This window comes from Acyrthosiphon pisum, chromosome X (genome assembly GCF_005508785.2).
Source record: "Acyrthosiphon pisum isolate AL4f chromosome X, pea_aphid_22Mar2018_4r6ur, whole genome shotgun sequence".
Lineage (NCBI taxonomy): Eukaryota > Metazoa > Arthropoda > Insecta > Hemiptera > Aphididae > Acyrthosiphon > Acyrthosiphon pisum.
This window is the reverse complement of record NC_042493.1, coordinates 86,423,942-86,437,316: the sequence shown is the minus strand read 5'-3', so window position 1 is coordinate 86,437,316 and position 13,375 is coordinate 86,423,942. Positions and strand designations below refer to the sequence as shown.

The window sequence follows — 13,375 nt, the reverse complement described above, 5'->3', positions numbered from 1 at the left end:
AAAATGCTTATAAAAAAAACTGTGCCTATGTATTTTTAATATTTTTCAAATGTCATTGTAACAATATAGTAGGAGTCTTGTATTAAATTTTCAAGTATTTTTACTCAACAAATAGTTTTATTGACATTCATAGAAAAAAAACTAATAAAATTGTAAATTGAAAATGTCCCTAAACAGTTCAACACAAATCGAAATATTTTGAAAATTTTATCATGTATAGAAAATGGAAATATAAACAACTAGTGAAAATTTCATGTATCTACGGTTATTTGTTTTAAAGTTACACCAAAAACCAAAATCGATTTTCTCTAAAACAGCTTTTGCGTAAAAATTCCCGTTTTTCCTTAATTTTTCTTTTGTTTTTCACGGCGCTTTTGAAAACTATTGGAAATTTCAAATTTTGACCTCCCGAATGCACCAACTAGATTCACTTTCCCATCAAACAAGATACTGTTGAAGAAAATCGAAGCATTTTTACTGCCCCAAACCGTGATGACCGACACAAAAATTAAAAAAAAAATTAAAAAATTAAAAAACACACATCATTGTAAAATTAATACATTCATCGTTCCACTCAGAATCTAAAATAACAGCAAACTATTGAAACTAGTGAACGAACATTTGTTATATCGTAATTGTGTAAGACGGAGACAACAAATGCATTGGTAGCGTCCTAAAATGTTAAACATCATTAACCTTATATGCAGCATTATTTGATGTTTTATCATAAGAAACATTCTAAACCGTTGGTTTGGCTGAACAGGGTTTGGCGGGGGAGAGGACTGTCCTCTATACGACTGCCGAGCTTGAGAACTAGTAATTATTATTTGTTGGTGCTTTTGACGTCGTTGAAGCCATTGAAGCCGTTCCTGCTCTTGTTGTTGTAGCAGTTGTTGTTCCTTCTTTTGATGTTGTATCTGGCGTGGCTGAAATTGTTTAATTAAAACATTTATTGGTATTTTTTTTAATGATAAAACAGATACAATTATGCGTCCACATCAGTGAAAAGGTTAATGTGGACGTATACGTCATATAACATATATATAACTGTAACTTGTTTTTAATTAATATGAAAAAATAAAGTTAAATGATACAATATCAAATAAACGTATCATGATTTTATATTTTATAAAAATAATATTATTTTATTCAAACATCCAGTCAACCTATTTATTTATTGATCCATTATTTATTAATATTTAAGAGTAAATACTAAAAATGATTTTAAGCTTAAAATAAATTATTCTTTTGAATACATTGTAAAAAACAAACCAAACATTTTTAAAGAACCAAAAATATTAAAGCAATTTAATAAAATTGGTACACAACACATACTTGTTTGTTTTTTGGCGGTTTTTTTTCAAAAGTGTTCATCATCACTGGCACACTCGCTGGTATTGCTGGTGTTGTTAAAGTTTGAGGAATAGTACTTTCAATATTTTCTACTTGAGGAGGTGATTCGATCCAGGCATCTGGTGTATTGACATAGGTTGAAGAATTATTCTAGTTAATTAGGAGATGTGAATAAGTGTTCATAGGAGGCCAATAATCCTCAAAATTTGTTTTTGGTGGAAAATAATTCTTAATTATCTCAAGACTGGTCACTGTACAAGAGTCACTAACAAAATCAGATTTGATACCGTGGACTAGACAACAGAACTTGAAATAGGCCAAGCTCCAATTTTCTATTTTTATAGATTGATGTATTTGATTTTCTGTTTCAAAGTAGAATAGTGGAACAAATTTTTGATAATTCAAAATACAATATGGTACAACGTTTTCTGAAGAGTTAATACGTAAAAATGCGCATTTTTCCTGTTCACCTTTTTTATTTTTACACAATAATCTATTATAACATACTTCTAAGAACGTATACAATTTATTAACATCTTCTAAACGGAATAAAAAATCTTTTCCCGAGATAAACATTTCTTTCCCGTAACATTCGGCATATTTTTGATTGATCTCGTTTAATAACTTAGCCTCAGATTCATACATAAAATGTGTTTTTACTGGTGATGTGCATTTATACAAAATATTTGCATGTAAATACTGTTCATATTTTCTGAGTAGCTGAGTTTCGGCTATACGTACCGATACAAACATTAGATGTTCACCATTAATTACTCGTATGATACAGGGTACCCGACATGATCCTTCGATTAATTTCCAAGCAAATTTACCTATATTGCATAAAAGATAATAAAATATAGTGTTTTCATAGGACATTCCAAAACATGAATTAATTCCTAATTACGTACCTTTTATGGTTTCTAAATATTCACAATATTCAGGTAATATTGCTTGATTGTTTTTTTGATTGATATTCGTTGGAATTGATGTATTGGTATTTATTTGTATTTAGTTATAAAATTATGTTATAATATAATTAAATCATAGGTAATTTAGGTAATATTTTGAAAATTATTTTTAGATTTTATATGTAAAAATGTTGAGCAATTAAAATTAAAAGAACATTTTTTCTTGTTTTTTTTTTTTTGTTAAACATAATTTTGCTATTATTAACTATTATTAACCACTTAAAAGTAAATAACATTTAAAATACTACGTTAAGCTCAATATACATTTGTTCAAATCATCAAATTTTAAACTTGCAATTGTCATTATTGGAATGAGTTGTGTAATGAATACATTCAGTTTGCAAATTTGTATTCTGACTTTGAAAAAATAACTAAACTACCAAAAAAAATTTATCCGTTTACTTCCAATATTAACACTTCTGACATTGAAAGTAATGTGGAGATTTCAACATCAGACGAAGAAATAAACAATGATCATACACAAGATGTTAAAAATACAGGAAGCTTATTAACATTACTTCAAATATGCTACTCAGCTGGGTTTCATAGTATATTCCCTACATTATTCATGGCCCTTCGTATTGCTTGTACATTACCAGTATGTAGTGTAACCACTGAAAGAACTTTTTCAAAATTAAAAATTATCAAAAATCGGTTAAGGAGCACTATGAAACAAGATCGTCTAGAGTCATTGTTAATAATATCATGTGAGTCCGATGTGCACATAGATAATAATGAAGTGGTTGATGTATTTGCAAAATGTAGTTCAGTACTAAGCAAAAAAATTATTGGTTAAAACTTAAAATGTAAAAATTAATTATATACCTACATAATATACATGTATTTTATAGATAGATCATAAATGTATTGATTTATGTATAAAACAATATTTTATTAAAGTTTTATTGGAAATGTTGACTTTGAACCTAATTGAAAATAAAATTTTTGTGGGTGTCTAGGTAGGGGTGGGTGGGTGGTTAAAATTTGTGTTTGCACCACCTACTAAAAAGTAGTTCGGCGCCACTGGGTATTATATTTTATTACAATTAATATTATAAATAATTACAACAAAATAACTAAAACCGTTATTTTTATTTTATTTTTATTCGTTTCTATGGTGATAAACGTTGAATCACGTCAAGGTAAAACAACCGGCATGAACGGACAATAATCAAAACGTTATGTGAAATATCTCCAGCGACCGGCGTGAATAATAAATAATAATATTGATATATAGACGATATCAATTCAACGACCGGCGCGATTACGTTAGTACAATTATTGATATATTGAAGATATCAACAGCGCGACTGGCCCGACTCATTATTTATAATTCATTTTTGGAAAGCCACTGAATTGAGGAATTTTGCTTTTTATTTTAGTATAATTGTACTTAAAGGAAAAATTAAAACAAAATTATACTCACACTTTTTATTACTGGTTTTTGCAATAAGAATTTTACTATGTTTAAATACATGTTATGAATACAATGCAATTGCTCTTAAATTTCTAAGGAAATTTGTAATAGATTATGGTGATTTGTATGGTCAACATTATATATCATATAATGTTCATAGTCTTATACATCTACCTATGTTTACAAAAATTCATGGTCCCCTTGATAATTTTAGTTCCTTTCAATATGAAAATTATTCGCAAGAAATTAAAAAAACTGTAAAATGTGCAAGATATCCTTTGCAAGAAATATCCAATAGAATAAAAGAAAAACAAAATATATACAACCAACATACTAACCATTGCCATAATGAAGTCCCTTATGTTTTTAATAAAGAAATAAAGCACAATATTCCTAATCCTTTCTATGATAATATAACCGCCCAACTTTATCAAACATTAATTTTAAATTACTCAAATATAACCATTAATACTTCAAATGAAAAAGATAAATGCATTATATTGTTAGATAACTCTCTTGTTTTTGTAGAACAAATAGTACAACCATTGAACCATGATGCATTTTTAATTGTGAAAAAATATTTAGAACCTAAAGAACTAACCGCTAAACCAATTTCATCGATTATAGTTGGTATGTACATTGTAAATACAAACAACATTTCTGATATGTATTGTGTCAAAATAGTTTATATAAAATATAAATGTTTAATTGCAAAATTATCAAATTATTCTGCAGTTATTATTAGTTTATGTCATACAGTTTGAAATTAACCTTTAAGTTGTATTAATTATTTATGTAGTCGTGGTGTGTTTATCTATTATACTAATAATACATAACTAATTTTAAAGCATGAATTTGTATTTGTTTCATTACTTTAAGTCTTTAATAAAAATATGTAATATACTTCTTATATTTTATCAATCTTGAGTTGTAAAATTATTAATTATTGTATTGTATTTTAATCAGATAAAATAAAACCTTTTTTATTATTTAAAATATTTACGTTTTTATATACTCACCTACCTACCTACTTACCTATATAGGTATTTAAATGTATAAGGGGTATCAAATAAATTATTTATAAGAGTAATGTCCATGTGCCTACGTATGTGTTACGTCATAAGACAGTTTTAGACAACATGTATTATGTTGATTAGAAAATAAAAGTAACTTAACTTAGTTAAAAAATCAGTTACTTATTTAGTCATACTCATACTTGATACATAATGTACTCGTGTGATAGTAAAGACAGAAAATCACCGATTTCCATTTGCTTTAAATATCGTCCATTATTCACTTATTGTTAATAAGTTTAGGATAGCCGATAGGTAGTAACGCGTAGGATTTAGGGCCCCGTTTAGATAGGTACGTCGCTGTTCGAAGTTCGATACCCCCGCATATGGGTTAAGATATTTTATTATTTTTGTTTTCCAATTATTAGTACAGAGGTTTATTCATTGTTTCAATATGACGTTCTAACTATGTTTACAATGTAACCCAAATATAACTTTTTGTTATAAACACTATATTGCAGTTGCAGGTATGTTAGAAATTAACAGATTTAAAACGTTGATGATTAGGTTGCAAACACCGGACATTAGCAGTATCAGGGACATCACATAAACGCAAATTCAACATGCAAATTGATGTTGCATGTTATATGGAAACATACCTTGTATGTTTATAGTACACATTATTGCACAGTGGGATATAATCTAGTTATATCGACGATATCAGACATAACGATCGGCGCGTATACGTACTAACTCACGACACTGGATATATCAACGATATCCAGGTAGTGCGTAATTATACCTAACTGTAACCTTTATAAGTATAGCTGATAGCAAAATTGAGACCTACGCAGTTAACTAATGGTGTTATAAAATATTGGCTATTTAATCGGCGCTCAGAACACATTGAATAAATTCAATTTGGCTATAGGTAATAATAATATTCACCAACGGGGAAGACCGGGCAACTAATACCCTCAAATAATAATTGTCAACCTCCGGTGAACATCCAAGCACTGTACTCCACACCCAGAGTACCGGGGCAAAACACAACTGACACCCTAACCACACCGCTACCGAACCCCCCCGTGAGGTCGGATAACCACGCTCTCTGCTACCAAAATGTTGCGCCGTGCCGCACCTACTTTTTAAATCGCGGTTTGCGGCGACGACTTGCGGTGTGTTATGGATAGGAAAAGGTGACCCACCGGTGAATAATACTGGTGAACAAAAAATATAACAGTGTACCATTCGCGGCGTAATAGACGTCAAAACAAGTCAATATATTATGAAATACAAAACGAAGGTAATAATATTCTGAAGGGCGCCCCAATATAATAATATAAATAATACAAATAAATAAAGTTACCACAATATAGGCTATCTAAATTGACCTGATCCGCTGATGAAGGTAAAGGTACTTCCTGGTCGACTACAGCTCCGACGTCGCGTAGTGAGCGGCGGCACATTGACCCAGCGGCGGCACACGGTTGGTCCTAACAGCAGCACACACCGGGCGGCACGCAACAAGCTTAGCGGCAGTAAACGTAACGGCGGCACGCGGTAAACGTTAGCGGCAGCACACAAAAACCAAGGGTAGCGAGAATACGGCCAAATAATCTTTCCCGGCTATCTCGGGTGGCACGTATCTCGGCGTTTTCAATAGACGCGACGCGTTGTCCAACCCGTACAGACACGACGACTTAACAATAAAAAACGCATCGGCTGTACACGTGGTCCACAGGGACACGCAAGGTAAGCGGCGGCGAACGGACCCGACGTGCATCAGGTTCGACCGCCCGGAGAAGACAGAGACGCCGGCCGCCGGCAGCACGGCTGTCAGCGAGCAGCCACAGCGTGCAAGCTCGCTGGACACAACAGAGGGGGGTAGGTCGCCTCGAGCACTTCCCTAACTGTCGGGGGCTCGTCGGCATACGATGATAGTTGGCGGGGAATTTAAAAATGCGTCCGTGCTCGAACAGGTAATAATTTGTAATCGTTTTAAAATATTATATATTTTAATAAAATAAATTATAATATTATGCTTTCTTCAAATTCGAGGACTCTTTATTTAAGGGGATTGCCGGATTGGATACCGATGTAAAAATGTAGTAATGGAGACTAAAAAGCGAGACAACAGTTTAGTGTGATGGGATTTTACTTCTGAAAACTGCTCTGAAATTGTAGTTTATTCTACTAGTAATCGATGGGGGAATTTTGTCTTACAGTTATTATATATTTAAAGTTAAAAACTGTTTTTATTTTATTTAAACATTTAGGTATAATAGTTTAGATTTTACTGATTTTAGTACTAGAAAAAACCCTCGATCGATCATTAATCAGATCAAGTAAATAAGATCTTTTTACAGAATTAAGATCCGACCGTTCAAAGTCATGTAGTTTTGTTTAGCTCTAGCATATAAGCATTAGGTATCAATACTTTTGACCAAAAAATAAAATAAAATAATATTTTGAGTACCTACTACCTAATGTGTTATTGACATTTGCGGGAGCACTCCGCTATTTATTTTATAGGTACACATAACTATATAATTACAGGTATGTCAGCTCGATAACACTGAGCATAAAATTGTAATAAAATGTTCCCCAGACTTAGGATAAACGCTAAAATATTATACGCATAATAATAATCTACATTTTAATTACTGAGGAACATGCGCGACGAGAGCGAAAATTAAATTTTAGCTGACATGCCTGTATATTTAGTCATGGGTAGGTAGGTAAACAGTCAAGAGTCACTCACACTATATGATTTTTATATTAAATATCTTTAAGTTACTAGGTAGGTACGCATACATTTACACTCGAATGCACACGCATAAAAATTTGCATAATATATAAAACTGAACTCCTTAAGAGCTTAAGATCCTAGGATGTCAGCGCACTATTCGTTTTCTCTCTCTGGCCCACGCGCAACATAGACAAAACGCATTTAAGCAAAATCATTTTTTCTATGCGTTTAAGTAATCTTAAAGTAAAGTCACCTATTACAAAAAAAGATAGAGAATAATATTTTTGAGGGAATAACATATCGATTTCATATTTTATTATTATTTGACTTTGTATTCGACTTTTAAAATAAATAAAAAAATGTTGTAAATTTAAATGATGTTTAAATTGTTTTGAGACAATATTTTGACAAATCGATATGTCATTCCCTCAAAAATATTATTCTCTATCTTTTTTGTAATGGGTGACTTTAGTCTAAGATTACTTAAACACTTAGAAAAAATGATTTTGCGTACACGCGTTTTGTCTATGTTGCGTGTGAACCAGAGAGAGAAAACAGATATGGCGCTGACAACCTCTTAAAAACGGTCGGTATCGAATTATTTAACATAACCTTAGAACATGATAAAAACTAATTCAACCAAGAAAATTATTTGTACCGAATTATAATGACAATTTTATAAGTGTATATATATACATTATACAGACATACAGTGGAACCCCTAACGGTCACCTATAAATAGCGGATACCTTCAGATACCAGACGTTTTTTTGGGAACAAACTACAAACTTTCTACAAATTTATCCCTCCAAATATGTAGCAGACACATCCGAAAGCGGACAAAATTCCAGTAACTGATTCTCTGGTATTTAGATGTTTCAATGTATGTCTGTATTCAGGGGTTAAAGTGGGGGGGACTCAGAAGGACTCAGTCCCCTACCTCTGACGGTGGTTAAAAGCGTCCCCTTTAACAAATTAGGATTTTATATATTAAACATTGTACATAAAATTTTATATTGAACGCTTAAAACTATATGGAGACATTAGTCCCCTCTGGAATTTTTCCCCACTTTAACCCCTGTCCGTATTATGTTATTTATGTATTAAATACACAACACACTTTTATTAATTAATGTAATTAATGTGAAACAAAAATGAAAACCGGTTGATTATTTTTAAAAGTACTTTATAGTTTAGTTTGTTTGTAAATTTATAGTCAAATAAAACAAAATTGAAATTATTGAAAACTAAAATATTATATATAAAAATAATATAAAGACAATTTGATATAATGGATGGAACGTTTATTTATGATTCTAAAATCTAAATATGTCTGCTAAGTAGACAGGTAGTGTTACTCACAAATATGAATATTGCCAATTGATTTAAATTTCTCATGTTATTATAAAGACATCAAAAATAAATTTTACTTATATTCTAATATTGTATGATCTTCAACCAAAGTTTTTTATCAGTCTATGTTTGCACATTCCTACCCTGACTTGATTAACTCAAAGTTGAAGGGAATGGGAAAAAGAGGTATCGACGATTTTAAACTAAAAAAGTTTGACAGTATTAGTTTGTTTATTAGTCTAAAAATTACCTCATGAGTGCCCCATGACTGATTCTAGTTGAATGACAGTTTTTAAAAAAATTTTGATTTGGTTCTAAACATTTTGTTTTTAGTCGGTGTTCTCAGTTTTTAATACTTATTCCTCTTCTATTCATGAATATGAATAAAGTAAAGTAGGTATAACATTTATTTATAAAATATTTTTGTATTGACCACTAGATTAACTACAAGTCATGAGTTCACAATTCACAAAAAGTATCAAAGTTAAACCCTGCTTTGATGAACATAAAAACTAGTGCAACATTAAATAACAGCCAGTACTGATTAAACAATAATTGTGTAAATCAATTATTAGTTTATTTAGTATTTAGTATCAGTTTTTATTTATTAATATTTATTATTAGCTCTAAAAACGTAGTTAGAATCTTAAGCTAGAACTAACCTATTCCTAACTAAATGAATGGAATTATATTATAATGTTGATCACATGGATCATGTATGTATAAAAATAAGTTATTTCTATTAATTGTAGTTTTAAATGCTTTCATACTACTATAATCTGTAACATTGTCAATAATCATGGACAAAATTACTCAGGAACACATTATTATATTAAGATGAATACAAATATTGATGAAAAAATATCGAGATAAAATTCATTAAAAACATTTAAATTATATTTATTATTAATAATATACATGGAAACCAGATACACTACATAAAAATAAAATAAATGATGTGGTTACCCACTTTCCTTGGCAACAATCAGTAAATGTATTCACAAACCAAAGATTTAATGCGGAGACCTAAACATATATATAAATAACATGTAACAGTTGAGCATCGCCAAAATACATTATTAAACTAAGCTGAGTAAATAACAAATGTTATAATATGATAAATTTTTAAAAAAAATACAAAAGTATGTGTACATTAGGCATGTACTTATTTAATCAGTGCTCATTAGATTATTATAGGTCTGTTAATATAGTTATTTATCAGTCTTATCAGTATTTTCATTTTTATAACGTTCATTATAAAACTGGAGCGCCATATGAGGACATCTTTCGTGCATTTCGAACGCGTCAACATAGTCTGTTCCGCCGTTCTTGTCGTTCCTCCACCTTACGCGGAACAAAAGTTGTGTGTTATGGACGACAGCCCCCAAAATTCGGTCTATTTCAATCCCATTGTCGAAGCAAAGTTTATGGGTACTAAGACATGGTGGAAGATAATTTTTGATGGATGATGAAGAGAAGTTGTCTTCTCCATTCGACTCGCTGCTACAGCTATAAATCAAAAAATCATAATTAGTACACTACATACTATCAAACTAAAAATGAATAATTGCACGAGGGAAAATATTATTATAACAAGAGGTCCTATTTATATATTAAAATCTATACATAGAAATAAATGTAATTTATTTGATTCCCGTCGCAAGGTTAGGTAGTAAGTTGATCATTAAATGTAATAGGCATAGATGTTCCCTAATATTTAAATAAATTAATAGTACCTATCACTGGAGTGAATTGGAACATCAATTTTCATTTTTATTCTAGAATCCAAAATATCTAATATTTAACCATGAACACATTTTGAAAGGGGGGCATCAACTTATATATAAGTTTATTTAGAATATTATTATATTAATTTTAAAAATATTTTTAAAAGGTACCTACATTAAAATTAAATTAATGTATCAATGATTGAAATGTAAAATATAAGTTTATATGTTTTATTAAAGATGTAAAAAAGTAGTTGTTTTGACCATGACACAATTAACAGTGGGTTAAATTAATCAAAAAATTAACTAACATAAAACTAATTAAACTATTATGGAAATGAGTTATTATTCATAATATACCTATAAATTTAAATAAAACTTGCACATTCCTATTTTTAAAAATATTATCCATGTATAATATATATGTCTATGATATAAATATATCTACATAAAAATGTAATATTAAAATTAAAGTAGGGACCTTAGGTATCTATTGAGTGTAGACAATACAAAATATTCAGATAAAATCTGACACATGACGTGTGTAATCTAAATATTTTTTATTTCAATGCAAAAATATACCAATGTATCATCGAAAGTGTTCAATTGAAAGTGGCAACAAACGAGCACACCACTAGCTAAGCACGTAATAATAAGTTCTGCTATGGGGCGAGGTTAACAATCTATCAACGGAGTAGATCGCAGAGCTAACACTACTTTATTATTAGTTTGGTAAAGAAACCATACATTTCATGATTTTTTAATTTTTATTGTTTTTCGGTGGGTCTTTATCAAAAATCATAATATTGTTTTGCCCGCTGGCTGTGATAACACACACGGTCACACAGGTGGGTTAAGGTAAACAACAACAGGCGATAACGGTCCGTCGGTGCGGCGAGATTGCAATAAAATCACACGGCAGAAAACATGACGTTTACCTGGCGGTGACGGTTTCATCCTCCGTGCACGTCGACGTCGTCGAGGAAAACGTAGACAACATGGACATGGGCCTGTTAAACGTTGGCGATGGCTGGGAACGTGCGGCGGTTTCTTCCTCCGTGCACTTTGATGTCGTCGAGTGAGACGCGGACAAAGTCGACATGGGCCCGTTAAACGTTGTCGGTGGTTGGGAATGGGCTACTGTACCCATGATGTCGTCGCCGTCGCTCAACACGATGATTTCATCGTCGCCAATATCGTCCATTTCGTATTCCGTATCGTCAAGGGGGGTTGACGTGTCTGACGTGTCGTCGTCATCCTCCTCGATGTCCATCATTCCGGCTTCGTCGTCATCGTCGGTAACGGATAGCGCCGAGCCGACCGAGCTCGACGGGCTGGACCGGCCACTCGATGTCGACAGCGACGGGTTTAGGAAGTCGTCGTCCGCCGAAATCAATCGGGGTTCGCTGAGATCGCTCGCTGCTCCGATCGAATAGCACCATGAATCATCGTCCGATTCGTAATTATCGTCGGAGTCGGACATATTTTCGAAACCGAAACGGCTACAAGTATACAACACCGATGCTAAATATAGCACAATCGTTACGAGCGGGGGCCAGATACAACAATATTCACCGTTTTAAACGTCGAACTTTCGTGAAACGGTTGTGAAAATCGTCGAGGCGATGAAAAAAATTTACCAATATCGGCGAATGACCGGCGTAAGGACGCAATGACTACGTCTTATAACATCGAATCTAACAGAGCACGCGCGCGCAACAACGGAACGCCGATCGGCTACAGTGTTGACATGTTGAATGGTCGTGGTCGCCGCTCGGGCGCGGGTGGCGGGTCACGGACGTCGGAAACGAGTCGCCGCGTCGTCGCTGAGCGGAGGGTGACGCGGGAGGAATGTGGAACAAGACCGCAATCTGGTGGTACCTCTCCAAGGCGACCGGCGATCGTGGCGCACGCGAGACGCTTTGGTTGACCGGGTGACGGGTGGTTTATTGAATAAACGGACCCATAATATTAGATCAGCAGGCCCGTAGCGCGACGCCGTCTGTCCCCATCCCGTATCGACGTGTACTGACCCGTGGCCACGGTTATAAATAAGTTCTTTATATTCGTGCCCATAAATAGTTATATTATGTCTATGATCGTGCCCACGACTGACCTATAGCGGACCATAGGGTATTATTATATTATAAAATATATTAAAGCGGGTTTCCACTATACCTACACTTACATATTGTGTACGTGCATACAAAACCTTTGCTGTGATTGGTTGGTTAGGTTAAGTTACGACGACCATTATATCTTTAATCGTTGTACTGACCACGGTTATCTAGTAGTAGATAACCGTGATATTGAACTATTGAAATTCGACGTTGCGTTTACACTTTACAGCCGTCAACCGTCGTACTATAACCGGTACTGGTTACTTGATAGATTTTAGGATGGCGCCGATCGGTGTACACTGTACAGAAGCCAGAACCAAACCGACTGTCGGACGTATGTTTAGGTTAATTTTTCGTGGTATTTCGACTCACTTCCGAGTAATAATTAGTAGTTACATATTAGTGTTGATTATATTGTTTCATTAAAATTATAATATTATAATCAATGCTGTAAATAGGTAAATAGGTTGTTCGTAATTACTAATTTCTAGTTTTCTGGGTAGTCGTTTTATAATTAATAACTATTTATTGCGTGTTTCACAGAAATTAACGACACGTAGGTAATAAGTAATAACGTTTTAAGGGGATTCGATATCGTGATTTTCTGTTTTGGTCTAACACACGCGTGACATAGTATTTTAGACGTATTTTTTGCCAAACATACCAATTGAT

General features: G+C 32.7%; 1 protein-coding gene across 1 annotated transcript; it reads right to left on the bottom strand.

Annotated features, from left to right (window-relative positions):
* Positions 1 to 9,740: 9,740 nt before the first annotated feature.
* LOC100574567 lies at positions 9,741 to 12,358 on the bottom strand. Its single transcript, XM_003246455.4, has 2 exons — positions 11,522 to 12,358; positions 9,741 to 10,365 (listed from the first exon to the last, which is right to left on the bottom strand). The coding sequence occupies exons 1-2, from the start codon at positions 12,064 to 12,066 to the stop codon at positions 10,068 to 10,070; spliced, it is 843 nt and encodes a 280-aa protein (XP_003246503.1). The 5' UTR covers positions 12,067 to 12,358; the 3' UTR covers positions 9,741 to 10,067.
* Between the last annotated feature and the right edge of the window lie 1,017 nt (positions 12,359 to 13,375).

Coding starts and splice junctions, on each gene's coding strand:
- LOC100574567 (XM_003246455.4), bottom strand. CDS start 12,066: ATGTCCGACTCCGACGATAATTACGAATCGGACGATGATTCATGGTGC. Junction 10,366..11,521: donor GATGAAACCGTCACCGCCAG/GTAAACGTCATG, acceptor TTTGATTTATAG/CTGTAGCAGCGAGTCGAATG.